The following is an 18,665-nucleotide window of genomic DNA, read 5'->3' as shown; positions in this document are numbered from 1 at the left end:
CCTAAAAAGGTAATACAGGAGTTCCGAGCACTGAGTCTTCCAGTAAACTTGTTTTTAAAAAGATATTAGTGAAACTTTGCTGAACAATTATTACTTATGCTGTAATACAAAAAAACAGTGTCTTTGAATAAGAATTTAAAGTTTCAGAAGCCACAAATAGATGTGAAAGGTATGATCAACCGAATCTGTGAAAACCTTTCGCTGAGGATCTCTGCTGGTTTTCTGACTCTTGTGCAGCTTGACTCTGCATCGTTAGCATCATTTCAGTTCTCATGAAGACATCATCTTTAACTGCCCAAGGCAAATGTCTCAAATAATGCCACTTTCTAGGCTTTCTGTCTCTGTTTTGTAGCTTAAGTCGTATTAGAAGGAACAGTTACAGGCAGTTGCTGATGTCAGTGAAGTTCTGTAGTAGCAGCCACCAAACTTAGTAGTTTCTAATGGATTTATTCCCTGTTGCTGTGAGGCACCGTATTGACAGCAGGCCCGCGTTTTTGCAGGCTGTGAAAGAGAGCAGCATGCTTCTTTTCTGGAAAAATGCGAACGGCTGAGAAACTTCCTTTCAAGTTATCTGCCACCTTTCGAAAGGGAAGAGGGTAATGCTTGAGACAACAAAGTGCCAAAAATTGTTGGATATGGAAATAAATTCCGTAGGATTTTTTTTTAAAATTGATTATCAAAGAAACTTTAAAGCTAAGCGTGGTTTGAAGGGATGGAAGAGGGTGAGAATGCCAAATTCGGAGTCTGAGAAGGAAGTTAATACAGTGCTTACTGGATGAACACTTTTTTATTCCTCACAGGTGGCATGAAACGTCCTGTTCGTAAGCATATACATAAGGAATGCTCTTGGCACACCTTGATAAGTTACTTTGGCCTGAACATCGATTGCCTCTTGTAAAAACCTGTAAGTAAAATAAGCATGATTTGGTTTGAGATTGGTTTGATGATTTGCTTTCTGATCACAGTTAGCATGATCTGCCTCTCAAAGGAAAAGTGATTATTGGTTACCTAATTTTGTAAAATGGGCAGATCTTCGGTTATGTTAACTGACACTGTAACAACAGTTGACAGAGACTCTAAAAGCTCAATCAATTGTTGTGTTTTGCAGAAATGGCAGCTCAGAAAAGGAAGTCTATGTTAGTAGAGCCTTCTGCTAAACGTCCAAAGCTGGACAAGAACAGCAAACCGTCATCGGCGAAGAAGGAAAAAGAGGTTTCAGATACAAAACATGTCTCAAATAAATCAAAGCCTAATCAGTGTGCAGTGCAGGACAAAACTGTACTCGTAACTTCTGTCAAATCTAACAGGTCAGTGACAAAAAAATAAGTGATTTTTCTAGGTTATCTTTGTAGACTGAATTAGTGCGGAAACAATTAAGCAGAATGAATTTGAGTTAAAGATACAGCTAAATAGTTAAATAGTACTAGTGGGGAGACCAGCTTTAAATCATTAATTATGATATCTGCTATGTGATCTTTCTCTGGAACCATGTTAGCGTCTTGAAATCCAGAGACTTCCTCCAAAAAAGTGTCTGAAGCTAAAGTAAATCTGATGGTACATAAGCTAATACTTCATTTGAAAGCCACAAGTCTCAACAATTAAAAACTGCTAGAGGTGTTGAAAAGCATTCATCTGGGGTTCATAGTTCAGTCTTGCCATGCATAAAAAACACTAAGCACTGCACTTAAGGGTAATCAGGTGGAAGTGAAGTCTTTTTAGAGTGATTCTAGAGAAAATTCTTCTAAAAGTATTGAGGGTGTAAGATCCAGTGTTTTAAAAAAGAAAAGAAGGAGGCAGAAGTTAGTAGGAATGAGAAGAGTCTTACGACAAATTCTGCTTTTTGGATGCTGGAAAACTAATTGTTTGAATCTTTCAGTGACAACACCAATGAACCTGAACTAGGAATGCGTATGACTACAAGATCATCAGGATTGAACTTGAATAATAAAACAATACCTGACAAAAAGGTGCAGCAGCAGCCTAAATCTACAAAAAATAAGGAGGTATGCCAGAAAAAATCTGTGCAAGAAATTCCCAAGTCAAAATGCACAGTTGCACCAAGTGAGCCAGTAACAAGGAGATCACAGAGACTGCAGCAGTTAACACACGTGCATGTACCAGCAAGATCCCTGCGCAGCAGAGAGGTTAAAGAAGAAAAAGCTTTGGAAGTTAAACAAAGTAGCCAGGCGAAAAGACACGCTCACAGTGTGGCAGCAAAAGTACTTAAATCTGCTGGAGGGAAAACGGAACAGAAAAATGCAAAAACGAAGCCAAACAGTACAAATGAGGATAAAGAAATACACGTGGAAGTTACCAGCTCTCTGAAAGAGAAAAAATGTAAAGCAGACAGTAAAAATGATAATTCCAGCAGCTGTCAACACAGCCCTCAAGGATCATCATTATGTCCTGGTGAGAGCCCGGAGGAAGTTAGGAAAGACCAGACTGGCCCTGTATCTCCTGTTCCTAGCAACGCAAAGAAAGTGGAAACAGATTCTCTTAAGCCAAATTCTAAGACAGTAACTAAGGAAAAGCAACAAACACATCAGAATGTAAAAACCACTACAAAAGCAAAAAAGATTTCACAGCCATCTGTAAGTGAAACAAACGTGGCCGATCAGCCGGAGAACGATGCGAAATCCAAAAGGGTAAGCATCCTTGAACTTTGTGAAGAAATCGCAGGTGAGATTGAGTCGGATACAGTAGAGGTGAAAAAAGATTCCCCTAATGCTGACTGTAGCAAAACAGCAGAAAAGCATGCTGAAATACAGCTTCAACCAAGTGGAATGCTTACTCAGAAAGAAGCGAGTCAAAGTGCTCAATGCAAACGTTTTTTCCCTAGCAAAAAAGGAATGCCTGTCAAATGCACTCTGAATGGTAGAAATAACTCCTCAAACAAAAACTCTAAATGGACCAAAATTAAATTACTGAAAGCCACTAACATGAAGCAAAGCAACTTAAATTCAGCAAACACCCCCAGGCTTTCTTTGTTAAAAGATTACCCTGAAGTTTCAGAAGCGAGTCAAACAGCTACAGAAGCAGAGCTTTCGAAGGCACGAGGCAAGCTGTCAATCACAGGACTTTCTGAGAGTGAAAGTGCAACTTGTGTGCAGGAGAAACGGGATCCTTCATCTGAAAGAGCTGGAGCTAAAGAAGAGACATTAGAAACAAAACAGCCCACAAAGAGAGACGCAGAAAATGGTTTGTTGCATAATTTGACAAAACATTTATGTGAGCCAAGACCAGATGAGGTAAGTCATTTTAATTAGGGTGTACGGTGGGAGGGTGTTCTGAATCTGTTCTGTTCTCGGAGAATGCCGTGCTCGGAAAGCTTGTTTTGACAATGACTTTATTTTGCAGTAGCTTAAAGTTTTCAAATGTGTTAAAGATCATTTACTAGTGCGTTGTCATAGGCGGGGTGATAGTAAGTGGGAAGATGAATCTGTTCCACCCTCCTAAGTTCTGTAGTTAACTGAATGGTGATGGATAAAATTTCCCGCTGGAGCTGGAGGTTTTGCAGGTTCACATGGACACTTTTTGATGACTTAAGCTTGCGTAGCTGTTCTGTTCTGAAAAGGTATATTAAAAGAAATGAGAGAGGAAAAAAGTGTTCTCAATCTGAATGAGCTTCTGCTAAAATGTAAGATTTTAAGGACAAAGGTGTTCTGCAGGAAATCTTTTACAAGCTTGTATATAAATGAAGAAGATTTTTGGCAAAATTAATACCGCGAAGTTCAATATGGACTGGCTGATCAGTTGCATTTTGTTTCCTTAAGATAATACAGGAATCGGAAACGTGGTGCTGTATTCAAGCTGTTAATACTTACTCACCCGGTGATTTTATTAATAGGTTGGAGGCATCAAATAGCACAGGTTTTTTATTGAATGTTTTCTGTTTTGTTTAGAACTTTCGATTACATCTGGAATCAAGTCCAGAAAATTCTCCAGTAAAACACGTTACAGCTCCTAAACCGCCAAAACAATTAAAAAAAGAACCCGGAGAAAGTGAACCTCAAGGTAACTATATGCTACTGATTTTTCCTCTTCTTCTGACCTATTATATGGGAAGCAGAACTCTTCCTTTCAGAGGAGTGTTTCACAGAATAAGTTACAGTTGGTGCAGAATTAAACTTCTGGGATTGCAGCTGTTCACCAGGGTTTTCATGTTTCTTTGTGTGCTACTTTAGTGGCAGTGAATGTCCTTTTGCCTCTGGGCCGTATAGTGGGAGAGAGGTGTCTGCTTTTTCTACCCAGGTGTGATTTTAGTGCGTCTGTGTGCTTTATGCATGAATAATTTAGTGCTTAAATACGTACCATTTTAATAAAAGTGAAGTGACAGCTTTTAAAAGAAAATAGAAAAAAAAACCCAACCAAATCCTTTCCTTTTCCATGTAATAAAGTAGTAAAACTTCCATGTTTCAATTGGGTTCTTCTCTTGGGTTGCTTCTGTAAGGATTCTCTGTTGGTTATTGCGTCCTTGGAGTAAATGTCAGCATTTCTTTCTCTTAAATTGCTCTACTTGATCTTGACCAAATTATTAGTTGAATTATCACTCCGCAGTTTTTATTACATAGTCTTCACTTATCAGCCTGTGAATTAAGTTTGTCAAACCTTATGATGAGTGTGATGTGAATATTTTGACTCAAGTACATTTTGTCAAAGGAATATTATCGATGGATCACTAACGCCTCTCTTCATAGACTTCCCTCTTGATACTTCCTCCTTTTGCTTTTGGGTTTTTTATTTGTTGGGGCTTTTGTTTTGGGGTTTGTTCTGGTTTTCTTTTTTAAATCTGAACCTGATGTTGAGTGCCCTGTTTAACTATTTAGCTTTACTAAATAGTTTTGTAAAAAAATATTTAGCTTTACTAAATAGTTTTGTAAAAAACTATTTAGTAAAGTTTTGTAAAAAATGTTTTTTTCTTTCTTTCTCTATTCTTGTTTGTTTCTTTTCCTTAAGTGTTATAGAACAGATCTCGGATGGGGGTGTACTATACATTTGTGATTCTAATACTATACATGGAGCTATTTATATGAGTGTTGGTATAAACAGATTTAAACTCCTATGTAGTTTCACTGCTGGCCTTGTTTAGTTGCTGGCAAACTGCTATGGAAATGCTGAAGAAAATTGCGTATTTTTAGGAATATGTGAAGGAACGTCTGAATGCTGCCTCAGGGTTGCATCTTTTTTTATTGGCCATGAAGAAATTGCAACATTGTCTTGAATATGTTTTTGCAAATCGCTATTTGTGTAGCTGAACTATCCTTTGTAATTAAAAAACTTTATAATGAAGTTACAATCTTTGATTAATTACAGATTTGGCTCCCAAGCAGTTGACGCGGACTTCATTTACAAATCAGACTTCTGAAACTGAGAACAGGTATAGTATTTCATACATTATGAAATTACAGTAACCTTCCATAGAGTTATGAGAAGTTTTATTATAAGACTGTTTTATTGTCTCCTAGCCTTAACTTTCAGTTTCAAATACGTGATTTGTCCTTTTTAAAAATAGACTTTTCATTTTACTCAGTTATTAAGGGATGTTTTTATTCTGTTAAGAAAATTATTAAGCAAGATATTTGTAACTGCACATTAATTTTAAAAAATAAAATTTAACAGAGTTGAGAAAACATTTTCTAATGGTCTGTTCCTCAAATCAGACAATAACCAGAGAGTATGGGATGGATTTACCACATGATTTTGGCTAATGGAATTGTTTCACTTCTGGAAGAGTTTTGTAATTCTTAAACTATGGGAGTCTTGTATATATGAAACCTTTTTAGGTGGGGAAGAGGGGATTTAGTTTGGGATTGTTTTGTGATTGCTGTGAAATGAAGGTGTCAGCTACCATATTAAAAAACCAGTTCTTGTTCTTACTACTAACTGCATTGTTCTTGCTACTAACAGTTCAAATTTACGTTTTGTCCTTGATCATGTTGGCCGTTGTAGTTTTTGAACAATTCTGAGTTAGTCTCTGGTTTTAGCCAATTATAAGCTAAAGAGAATAATTTTTTCGTACCTGATACCTTGAACAGTAACATAGTTGGCACAGCGGTTAGTACATTGACACTGTTTTCTATATTCATAATGGAGACAAGAAGAAATTATGCAGTTCACTTTCAGTGCATCTGTCTGAGGCCAGATTAACAATTCTGACTAAACAGCCCTTTTGTACATGTTGAAACACTCTGCTACTATGGAATTTCACAGAATATGGATGGTAAGGTAGTTATAAAACTAGTTAAATGAATATTTTTAGATTTTTCAATACATATTGCAATAACTTTGATTTTTTTTCATATTTTTATTCTCAGCTGCCAAACAGCTTTATGGTTTCTAATCAAATTTATTAACTTTATTAGCTGAACAAGCCCATATTGCCTTATTGTAACTTGGATGTATATTTTTCTTGTGAGAGCTTTCTTATCCTGCTCTCCATACGCTGTCCAAGACTTAAGCCATCGTTCTTTCTGTGGTACTCCTGCCATAACGTAGAGTAATGTGCATAGCTACAGCGTAGCTCTCTTCAGGGCTTTGTAAGAAAAGGTTGCAGCAGGAAAAGGCAAACCTTGAAGTAGCTACTTAATGCAAATTTGGGGACACTTGACAGGAATAAAAAAATCGGCTCTGGCTTAGCACAGAACCCACTGTTTTAAAAATGTTTGGCAAGAGTTTTTATTTTCGAAAAAGCTCACTGAATTAACCTGCTACATGTACTACAGCAGCTGCTACAATTTGGCCCTATAGCCTTAGTTTCCTCAGAAACAGAAATTATGTGGATACCTAGTTGAAGTATGGGTACTTTTAGTGTGTGTTTTGCTTTGGTGATCTCCATAAGTCTTATCCAAACCTGGAATTAATGTTACTTTTCCCCTAGTAGCAAGTTCATAGAATAACTTTGTTGTTGATGTATCTTGGTACTTCCCAGTGTTTAAGTTGTGAGAAGGGGAAGATTAAATTGAGTAAGAGATTCCAGTGATACCCATCTACTTATTGCTCAGCTCGTCTGCCCTTTGCTGACAGTCATTAGACGAGAACAAGTTTGAACTGAATTTCAGATTTATGGTGTCTATTTTATATTGCCCACTTATATTTGTGGGAATATTTACGTGGTCTGCTTCGGCAGCCTGATGTATGATACCTAAAACTAGAAACCTAAGCCTTACGTAGGAAATATGTAGCATTAGGCACCATCAGTCGTGCTCTGAAAATGCCAGTTAAATGCTTATGTTAATGGTTGTGACTAACCTACCCCACTTGATTATAAATTTTATATTTAATTTTTTTTCATTTAAAACCCCCTTGTAATTAGGCCAGTCACAAACTGTATATTTTGGTTAATCCTTTCATTTCCTTATTTTTCCATTTGAATTACAAATTAAAATATATAGGACTGTGTTTTGGGTAATTAACTTGGATTTGCATCTCGTTAAAGTTTAGTTATACCAATCACAACGGCTTTGGGTATCTGGGATGACATGTATAAGCAGTCCCTTTTTTAACATGAAATATATTTATATTTCAAGGGTTCCATTGTCAAATCCTTCATTAGCATCAAAATGCGGTAACTTCCTACCATCTGAGGAACATATTCAGAAGCTAAAAGAAGCAGGAAAAGATGGTGATAAGCAGCTGATCATAGTAAGTAATAACCTTTTAGTAAGGCTTGTAGCTTCTCAAAGAAATTACTTTTGAAGTGCTGTGTTTTATGAACTTGTGTAAGATCGTTACTTACTTACAGATACTACTGTTACCGCTGTAAGTGATTTGTGAAAGCAGAACCTGTGCTAGATTGTCGTTCGATGTTGATGGAAAAACGATGGCAGACAGACTTAATGTTTAAAGCTGATTCTTGTTAAAACAAATTCTGCATTTTTTTAATAGAATGGCTATTCAGTAAAAATACAGTTGTTTCAGTGAGAATGAGTTTGCCTTTATTTATGTGCAAAATCTCAGTTTCTTAAAATTTCAGAGTTATAGGGAGTGGTGCATCTGGCAGATTGTGTGCAAAATTAATATCAACAGATTTATTCCCGCATCATTTAAATGTCCGTTGTTCTGAAACAAACTTCAAGGTTTTCGTGTGGATGCACTCATTTGTACCGTAATACTTAAGCAGCAATACTAGTTTGGTTATTTGTTCCTGCCCTTTTTGCTATTAGCTACCGAATGCGGATATCTCTTTTAAAACAAGAAAATGCAAAATGAGGAGGAAGAGAGCGACACGCAGCCTTTTTTCTGTCTTGTAGAATCACACAAGTGAAATAATTGGAGTTTTTAGTTGTGTTTCACTTTGTGTTTTTAATAATCCACACATCAGATAATCCTTGAGAAGTGAAAGCTGGAGCTGGGAAGCTACAGAGGGAAAGGAATGCAGGCCATTAGGAAGGAGGACTCTGTAGTAAGCTTCTAATTAAATTACCCCTCTCACATATATAACTGGTGGTCTTGCTACATAGCAATTTTTTCATGTAATACATGGGTTATACACATTAAAATATTAACTGAAATAGAACCAGAACTTAAATAAACACTCTGTAATATCCCTACTGAAATAGGTTAAAATCAGAGCTTCTGAGAACTGAACTGATAAACATATCACAAATCTAGGCACTTGAGTGCCCAGTCACAGGGCGATAAATGAACTGTATCTAATCTTTAGGAAGTATCTCAGCTATTGCCTCTTTGAAACTGATTTTACCAACACAGTTAAAATGCATGATCAAGTATCTTAAGTATAGTAAAAGGCCTATAAGAATATTCCTTTTCATTTCAGTAAAGCTAACTTAGTTTTTGCTCATACAGTAATAGAACTTGACTGAAGAGTTGCTAGGATCTTTGACGAGAAGAAATACATGACTTTCTGCTTAGCTGCTGAAGAGAGGTTGTGTAACTCTCCTCTACAGTATTCATATAAAGGGATTTTTTGCAACTTACTGACTATGCTGGTAGTATTCTTGTTTTCAGCCCAAATTAGGAGATTAATATTTTTTCCCTAGGTATTCAACAGTGAAAGTTTTTAAGTTAATTACCTAGAAAATTTTAGACTATAAAGGATGTGTTATCAATGCAGAATACTAGGGAAAATGGGAGACACCTGGCTTCTAGATTTCTGTGTGTGTTTCTGGAAAATGCAAGTGAGCACTGTATTTAGTTTTTAAATGTGAAAGTAAGAGCTTCATAAGATCTAATCTATTTCAGCACTTCGTACAAATCTAATTCACTTTGATTTCATTGAGTTCAGAGTAGGTTTTTTATGATGTTGAAAGGGCATTTTGGTGATGCCTGTAGTTTGCTTTACCAAGAAAGCATTAGGTAAGATACTGCTCTTTTATTCTTCTGCCTGAGGGGAAACTGTTTAGCATTGTCAAAATGTATAGAGGAACCCAAATATTTGTTAAGCCATTTTGTAAAATACTATCCTTGACATCAGTTACTGTGTAGACAAGACATAGTTATGTCTAGAGTAGTTTGTGCTAGCATCTGGAGGGGAAAAATTGCAAAATTGACTTCTGAAGTACCAGACTTTGCTGGTGCAAATACTCAAAAGATTAGAGATTAAATGCATGTAATAAAACAAGGTACGTTTTGTAATTAATGGTTTTGTTTGCAAAACTATGGTCAGTTTCTTAGATGTGGATTCTGAATGGCTGGACTTCTTTTTTTAGGAAATATTTTCAAAGGTGTTTAGGTACTTCTGTCACGACCCTCTGAGAACAGAAAAAAGATCCATTTGGTTTAAAAGCTGTTCAGGTTGAAATTTCTGCTGTGCAGAGAGTAGTTCTACTACACACAGTCAAATCACTTAAATTGGCATTTACAGTGTCTGTAAAAAAATTTATAGTTAGTAGCTAGAAATCATTTTTATTTCAGGTTTCTGGTGAGTTGTGTTAAGAGAAGCAGTTTCATTATTCTTCACCTTGAGCAAAGTTGGGAAGTCATGCTTTTATTCTTCGCAAGGAACATTTAACTTGCGCTTTGTTACACTTTTAAAAAAAATTAAGTTCCTGAAAGGTGCAGTTTTGGGCTCTCTACTGTGAGATCTGATTCTTTTGGAGTTCTGTCATGCCAGTCCATCTTAACGTATGTACAGAATCCTTGTTTTCTTGTAACTGAAGCTGAAAAACTACTTGGGCTTAGTTTGACTCACCACATGATACACTGCCTTTGTTTTGATGGTTTTTTGCTACTGAATTTTCCTAGTCTTCTGTATTTAAGTTTGACATCTGTCCTTTTATCTGTCTGAGGGTCAGAGTTGGGGATGTTACAGTATTATCTGTGCATTCTAACATTTTCCTTTCCTGAAATGAATGACCTTTAGAGAGGTGTTATGGTAAAACTAGTCTTTGTTTCCACAATACGCTTTATTTTTTTTGTATTTAATCCTTAAAGATAGATCATACCTTCCTTCTTCTCCCGTATGATTGCTATAATGAATAGGTTAATTTTCTATTTTTCTTCAGTAGTATAATCTTTAACAAGCTTTAAGGCTACGTGACTGTAACAAAAGTAAAAGAGTACAACTTCTGTTTGTAGAAGTATTTAGAAGCTGTGCTTGCACCATTCCTCTTTCTTGGTACACATCTAGTTATCTGAGAAGCTTTCAAACATAAAGTTTTTGTCATTTTGTAGTACAACTAAGTCAAAAGACGAGTTGTTTCTGTTTTCTTCAGAGTTGCTTGCTGCCACACATCTTAAAGAGCAACTTCAGAGCATAGAAGTTCAGCTGAAAACAGGAAGCTAATGCTGGAACAAACTTTGTAAAAGTGACGGGAAACAATGGTGTTTGAAGTGATGTGCAAAGATTTAGGTTCAGACTGAGGAGAGTATGATCAGTTTTTCTGGAGGAAAAAGATTAAGAATGAGGCTAAAAATACGCTATGTTCCAAATCCATGACTTGCTGTTTAGAGACATACTCTGTTCAGAATATTTGTGAACTGCACCCTCGTGTCTTCATTTAAGTGTTCGGGTGGTAGGTTCACAGGTTCCGTGAGGCTCCATGTTGGAAGTTTTATATAGTAGTGCACTAACATTATTCTTTACTTTCCCAGTATTTGAATCTGATGTGCAAATATGAGAACTTGAATACGAAATCATCGGTTCCTTTAACTTCTGAAATGGAAAGCAATACAAATGTGCAAAGTATGTGTTTTCAGTTTTCGTAAAATGAGATAGGTTTTACATCCAAGACTAGGAAAGTCGGTTGTTCGCTTCTTGTAAAAATTCTGCTTGCCTGCCAGATCTAGGAGAAAATTTTGACTGTAAGAATAGGAATTGATAAAAGCATTAATGCCACAAAATAACGTTCTAAATAATGGCCTGTGAGGTACAGGGGTACTTCTTCCATTTTATGCCACTAGGGAGACGTGTTCCTTTAAAAATTAAGCTAGTCTTTTGAAAATTATACTCATCAATTTTAGGAAAGAACATGCAAAAGGAATGAACAGTGAAAACAAGTCATTGAAGTGATGAAAGATAGTAGAGTTACAGAGACTTTTCTGCCTTTCTAGAGATCTGAGTTAATGCCTGGATGCAAGCAAACATGCTTAAATGTAGGTAATCTTTATAAGTATCAGCAAATGCATGGATCAGGATTGCTTGATGGAAGATGCTTTTGATTCTGAGGTTTGAATTGGTGCTATACGTGGGAGTCATGTGCAGCCTAATTCAGTTTACGCATTTGGGTATCATACGTGAATTTTTCCTTACATGTATTTTGGTTAAACTTGAACATAGTTTCCTGTTTGACTGAAATATGTAATATATGAAAGAAATATTTTGATTTAAGCTGAAAACACATCCTTGGAAATATTAAGTATAAAAGTGATTTATTACGCGACTGAAGAAAGTTGCATAATTTAAAGTTGCTGTTTTCTTCCTTAAACTGGTATAGTCCAGTTGGCAATTTGTCTGAAGAATTGGAAAGTGGCTTTGGGGCAACGTTTTGTTGGTCACATTAGTTAAGTACTGCCTCTTTTCTTTCCTGTATTCCCAGTGAAAACAGGGCAGTGGTTACTGCATAAGTGACTGAGGAGGGAGTTTGGTAGTTGAGAGCAGTCCCTCTTCCTTTCTTGCCACACCAATCTTAGCCTTTGGGACAGCTCTGCTCTTAGCGGGGCGGTAATGGCCATCCTTTCTTACTGTCACTGCTTCCCATTTCTACCTCACGGCAGCAACCCAGCTTTCTCTAGCAAATTCGTGTGGGTTGTGTGTGGTGTCCTTTGTCCTGAAGGTGAGAATGTTCTGTAAGGTTAGCAGGGACCTGATACAGGAGTTTGGGCACCAAGGCTACTAACATTGTGTTTTGGGTTAACCCTGGCAGGCAGCTAAGCACCGTGCAGCTGCTCACTCGCTCCCACCAAGTAGGATGGGGGAGAAAACTCATGGGTTGAGATGAGGTCAGTCTAACAGGTAAAGCGAAAGCTGTGTGTACAAGCAAAGCAAAGTAAGGAATTCGTTCAACACTTGCAGGTGTTTGGCCATCTCTGGTAAAGCAGGCCTTCATCAGGTAGCAGTTGGGAGGACAAATGGTGTAACTCCAAATGTCCTCCCCTTCCTGCCTCTTTCCCCGGCTCTTGCTGCTCGGCATGATGCCACGGGGTGTGGGAGACTCTGGTCAGTTGGGCTCAGCTGTCACAGCTTCTTGTGCCCCCCCGGCCTGCTCACTGGCACGCGGCGTGAGAAGCAGAAAAGGCCTTGATGCTGTGTAAGCACGGGGCGGCAGCGCTTGAAACGTCCCTCTGCCAGCGGCGCTGCTTTGGTCACAGGTCTAAACCGGCACCGCCGCGGCTGCGGTGCGGGAAATTCACCTTAGCCCAGCCCAGCCCGCGTTGGAACACTCTGTAGGGTTCTTGAGTAATGTTTTTATGTGGGTTGAGAACAGATTAGTTGTCCGTTGTAAATATTGTGCCATTTGTTTTTTAATTTCATATTTTTTTCATATTACTTTAGCTAATGACCAGTGACGATATCAATGATCCTCCATTTTCAATTTTTCATATATGTTAAATAAGATTAGGTACATCACAGTTCTGAAAGTTTCAAGTTGATTTATATATCCTTTGGCTCAACTAGCTTTTCAGGAAGGTGGATACTGGTGGGGGGGGGCGTTAGTGGTTGTTTTGGGGGGTTTTTTTGGTATGGGAGGTTTTTTGGGTTGGTGATTTGGGGTTTTTTGTTTGTTTGTTTTTTGGGGTTTTTTTTGGTTAAATTCCACGGTCTTCATTTTGAAGTGAAGCTTGTTTCTGAGTTGGGTCATGTCTTCTGATCCTCCTGGTCAGCAAGGGGATCTACCCATCGGCTTCAGTCTTGAATGCATCTTTCGTTGAAATAGCATTCTTTGACCTTTTTGTTTTCTGTGGAGAGCCCAAAAATCTTTTTGTTTTTCCTTCCTGCTCTTCTCATATTTCCTTTCCAGCCTGCCTGTTTCTATGGCTGGGTTTTATTCTTTGTTCTATGAAAAAACTAGAGGAAAAAATAATCTTCCTCTAACTAACACTAGGTAATCAAGGAGGTGATCTAATCTGTGCCTGAAGAGAGAGAAAAGAAAAAGGAAAAAAAAAAAAAATATAAAAGGGCCCCTTTTCATCTCCTACAGAGGCACCAAATGCCTTTTTTGCTTGCAGGGCTCCTTATCCCACATATGGAGGATCAGCAGACATGCACCTTCTCAAAGAAGATATTGGTAAGACTTTTCTTTCTGTCTAACACAGAATTAAGAAACCCTTCTGGAGATTAAGGCAGCATTGTCCAATGTTCAGTTACAGTTAGCCTTGAAACAGTGGATCTCGTATGTCCTGTGCTTATGTTAATGAGGATTGCCTGAGATGTCAGGAATGCTTAATTGCCATCTACACGTGCAGAATTTGCTTAGGAAATAAAAGTATCCTTGCTCTTTATTGTTACTGTTTAGAAAATAGAGTTTGAATCGTACCATTTTCTGCCTGGAACCCCACATTTTCTTAAATGCTGCTCTGAAAAACATTGATCTAAGTTCTGAGAGTCAAACCTCTTACATCTTCTGGTTGTGACAAGTTGGCAGGTTATTCTCCAGTACCCACTATCGGATCTTTGCTGTCAAGAATTTTTCTTTTTTTTTTTTTCCCCCAAAAGAAAATGCCAATTTTAAGTTTTTGTTTACTCTCATATGTGGTGCATAGGGTGTTCTTGGATTAGGTTTTTTTGTTGTTGTTCCTCCCTCCCCATTAGGAAGGACTGGCAACCTTTAATGCAGTATCATTGTTTGGGAGCACTTTTTCCCTCTTGATGTGTGCCCTTTCCACTTTTGCTTATGCAATGACATCGAGTTAAAAGTAGTCAGATTCTGTAGATGCTTTCTTAAAGTACAAAAATGCATTCTTCATAATTCCTGACTTTGTTTTGCATATCCAGGTTTTTTTGTGGTTGTTGTAGTCTGCACTGGATTTACAAAGCTGCTTTATTATTATTATTGTTATTATTTATGAAGTCTGAGGCATTATATCCTGCAGTGTGGCTTTGAAATAGTACTTCAGTTACACAAAAAGGCTATCTTCTTTACTGGCCTCAGGATACTTTAAAGTATTTGCTAAAAAGTATAGTCAGCATTTATTAGGGCTACAGACTTCAAAAGATCACTTTAGATACTACAGTGTGTTTTTTCTGATAATTCACATAACAGGGTTTTAATATTTAATATTGACCTCTGTGTGTAGCCCATTGATACAACTGAATGCATGTAAAAATAGTAATATTAGTGAAGTCCTTAAAAAACAAAAAACAAACAAAAATCCCCTGAAAAACGCAAACCCACTGATACCAGCAACATCCAAGAAAGAATCTGTTCCTGGAGACTTGCAAAACAGCATGTTTATTTACAAGGCAAGGTGGGGTGAGCTAAGGAGTCCAACAACTTTGAGGATATCCTTGGCCCAAATTTTTTTATGTCTTCCTACATAGCTAGCTTTTTTTTTTGCTTGAGATTTTTGGTTGTAAACTATCAGATACTTAAATACCTTTAGCTTCTTGATCATTTGAGCAGAAAATGTTTCGTGAGACTTACTGCAGTACTGATATGCCCTAAGTTTTTTTAGGAGTTGCTTTATGTAGCTGATTTTCTAATTTACATGTCTTAATTTTTGAAATATATTCCAAGCATCAGAGTAGACTTCCTCTTTGCTTATCCTACCCTAGAAATAAGGGATATATTCTCCATCTTCAAGCCAGGAATTGCTAAGTTTGGTTCAGTTGGTTCATCTTAAGATAATCACCATATGTCATCCTTTCTGCTGAACTGCCTTTTTTTTCGTCTGTCATGTATAAACCCTTGAATTGCAGTATATTTTCGTGGCCAGATGGGTACTCTGTTTTGAACTATATTGCTGCTTTAAAGGAGGTCTGCAGGTAAAATAAAATGTGTGGGATTGAATTTTTACACCTTTAGGAACCTCATCTTGTTCTGACTTTGCAAATCTAACCTCAGGTTCAACTTTCCTTTTTGCTTCAGAAGATTCATGTGCTCCTGTTTCTCCTTCTGTGCACAGTAGGAATGTATAAACTGACGTACCGTTAAAGCAATGACTTCTCAGATTCAGCGTCTGTCTTTTGGCCGAGTTCCATGTATGTGCTCTTAAAGAGAAGTTCAGCTCTTTTTGCCTGGCCAGTTGTACCTTTTGTCTTGGCTTGGAAGGAAACTGATGCCTACATTTTAGATTTCTCTAATGACTGCTTGAAATAAGTTGCTGTTTTGTGGAGAACCGAGCTGTCATCTAGCTCTTAGATGTACTTAAACATAGCTCTGAAGATGGAAGGAGTAAGAAATTATTTGTAAACACTGTTGCTATGTTGCAAAATGCTCTCTTCTGTAAAGTAGGCTTTTTTACTATGAATATTTTCAGCTCTTAGAAAACAAAATTGAGTTTGGGTGATCTGTTTTCTTGCAAATTGTGCACTTCCAATTTATGCACGCAGATTGATTTCCTTTTAAAAAATACCCCAACACCCTCAAGTCTTCTTTTGCTTATATAGTATCCTATTTTAGAATATACAGTAACTTTTTGTTTTTCTTGTCATGTGTGTTAAAATAGATTAAAAGTGACATTTATTGCTGCTTAGATAAACTCAATATCCAAATGTAGTTAAAGAAAAAAATGTATTTGAGCATTAAGCTATAACTTAAAACATGCCTTTTGGGCTGGAGGCTTCAATCTAACCTGTATTCTTTTGCTCTTTGCAAAGGGCAGCCCCTGCTCCTGACACGTCACTCTTTCTTAGGCACTGACTCCTTAATCTGAGCATACTTCCTAATTAATAACACTGTTTTAATGAATAAATAGCAAAGTAATAGGTACTGAGTAGTGCCCTTAATTTGGTAATGGTTGGTCATAGAGTAGGAGGAGAACCTAAAGGGTCATGAGTAAAATTTCTATTTTATTTCCATTTCTATTTTAGCTGCTATCCAGTGTCTGAAAAATAGAAGTTACGAACCCTGTGCAGTTAAGATAATGCGTCAAACATCAAGAGTTAAGATTTAAGTCCTGAGAATATATTAAATGAGGCTTTTAATCAGTGAAAAGAGGGATAAAAATCCATAATCCTATTTGCTTGCCTTGAAATATTTGGTTTTCATAAAAACCTAAAAGGTAGCGATCAGCTGTTGCAGATGTATTGCTGATCTTAATGATTGTTTCCATAACTTGTTCTTTCCCCTGTTTCCCTCCATTTTAGCCTTTGTGTTGAGTTTCCAGAAGATAAGTTATGAAAAGCGTGTCTGATGAGATGAAAGTTCTGTTGAGTTATATTTACTGTGCTTGCAATTGACGAATACCTTTCTTTTTTTTTTTTTTTTTTTTTTTTTTTCTTTTTTAAACAGGATGCAGGACAGAAGAGATTTGGTGCTATTTCCTGTAATATTTGCGGAATGCTTTACACTGCGTCAAACCCAGAGGATGAAACCCAACATCTGTTATTTCATAACCAGTTCATAAGTGCTGTAAAATATGTGGTAAGAAAACCTTATCTTTTTAAAGACATAAGCATTGTCTTTTACTTGCTGTGTACTAGTTAAAATTCATGTTACATTAAGTCGTGTTTTAATAGATTAGTATCACAGTAGGCCATAAATAATCCACTTTGGGAAATAAATGTTTTTAAGAGCCATGGTAGACGGGTTAAATGTAACGTATAAAGATATTTAGTTGGATAGTGGTGTTTCATTGCCATTGTATTCTTTCTGTTAGAATTCCCTAACTTGGGATGGGTGATAGGAAAACAAAGGAATGTCACTGTTCTGAAAGTACTAAATACAGGTTTCCATACGACTGGTGTTTGCAATGGTTGGCTTGATAGTCAGATAAAAAGCTGATTGTACTGGTTTTGTAATTGTGTAATCTTAGAACACTTCTAATTACTTTTTCTTAATTATGTGTAATTTGAAGAGAGACTGCCAAGGAATCCAGCTGATACAACTTCATAGTATATTGAAACTTTACTGAATTTATAGTGTGTTTGTAATCTTTAAATATCAAGTCCAAAGTATTACTCCATAACTTCATTGTATGTGCTGTATCTGAGTGTATCTCTCATTAAAGCTCAGATTTGAAAAATTTTGTACAATTTAAAGTATATTGTAAAATCAGCTACTTCAAAGCAGCTGATATTACAAGACTTACGGGAAATACCTGTTCACATGTCTGAAATCCAGAATAGAATCCACAAAGTCTATTTTCTTTATCACACATGTTACCTTCAGTACTCTACACTCTAGTAGATAAGACCTCCAGGATAACTGAACTGAGGCCACCAATTCATTTCATGTAGGTACCAAATGGCTGTTGGGCTACCCTTCAATCTCAAGCTCAATTTTATCCCACTGTTTACAAACATAAAGATAAATCTTCGTAGCTGAAGTGTTTGAAACGATCTGGTAAATAGTTCTGGTATTTGTTCTGTTCTTGGTTAGTTTTTGCTGAATAATCCAGACATCTTGAAAGGTCTGATACACACTAGCTACGTTGTAGGGTGGGGCTGGGCAGAAAGAGGATGGAGCGCAGTAGTTATAATGCCAGCATGTAATACATTTCCCCGTCTTAGTCCTCTTTGCCATCCCATCCCCCGTCCTGTCCCACCCCAGGACTTTCAGATCTTGACTCTTACCAGAGATGTAAACATAATTTACAGAATGTGCTGTTAGTTCTTTTGGACAGAAGCTAGCAGATGAGTTCAGTAGTTACTTAAAGCTGCCATGTTCATGTAGGTAGGAAGTTGCACCAAAGTTTGAATATTTTGGAAGGTGAAAGAGCTGAAGTTTCTCGTCTGTGTGTACGTCTAGAGTGACAACATGATTAACATAAAAGTGAAAGAGCAGACTGCCTTAAACCAGTTGTAAATAACTATGTATAAAGTTAGGCATGCTTTTAATTTGGGAAAAACTTTCCCTGTTGTTTTCTCAGTTGCTAGGCCTCTTTTTAAAACTTCACAAAATGTGTACTCAGGCAAATTATTCGTGTTGTCAGTTCAGTGAGTAAACAGCTCTCTCTGAAGTGTTTGAAGACTCTAATTGCGCTTTGTGACATTGCAGATGGCTGTGGAGCGATGATTTAGATGGTTATTCTAGAATAGAAGCTGTAGGGTAAGGAGGAGAAGGAAGGAGTCTTATGAGTCTTTAACTTCCCCTCTGATTTATTTT

The 18,665-nt window shown here is 37.0% G+C and overlaps 1 protein-coding gene across 3 annotated transcripts in view; it reads left to right on the top strand.

Moving 5' to 3' along the window:
* Window positions 1–884: 884 nt before the first annotated feature.
* Window positions 885–18,665, top strand: part of ESCO1 (establishment of sister chromatid cohesion N-acetyltransferase 1) — a 30,952-nt gene continuing 13,171 nt past the window's right edge. For all 3 annotated transcript variants that reach the window (XR_015183865.1, XM_086472606.1, XM_009952031.2), the window contains exons 1-7: window positions 885–904; window positions 1,109–1,307; window positions 1,877–3,248; window positions 3,903–4,014; window positions 5,314–5,377; window positions 7,527–7,641; window positions 16,851–16,982. Coding sequence is in view for 2 of the 3 variants with exons in the window: in XM_086472606.1 (XP_086328732.1) it covers window positions 1,111–1,307; window positions 1,877–3,248; window positions 3,903–4,014; window positions 5,314–5,377; window positions 7,527–7,641; window positions 16,851–16,982 (1,992 nt within the window). In the remaining variant the exon portion in view is untranslated. The remainder of the gene's footprint in view (window positions 905–1,108; window positions 1,308–1,876; window positions 3,249–3,902; window positions 4,015–5,313; window positions 5,378–7,526; window positions 7,642–16,850; window positions 16,983–18,665) is intronic.

The sequence above is a fragment of the Leptosomus discolor genome, chromosome 13, assembly GCF_034619465.1.
Source record: "Leptosomus discolor isolate bLepDis1 chromosome 13, bLepDis1.hap2, whole genome shotgun sequence".
Classification (NCBI taxonomy): domain Eukaryota; kingdom Metazoa; phylum Chordata; class Aves; order Leptosomiformes; family Leptosomidae; genus Leptosomus; species Leptosomus discolor.
Note: the sequence above shows the minus strand (reverse complement) of the source record. Positions and strands in the feature narration are given on the sequence as shown.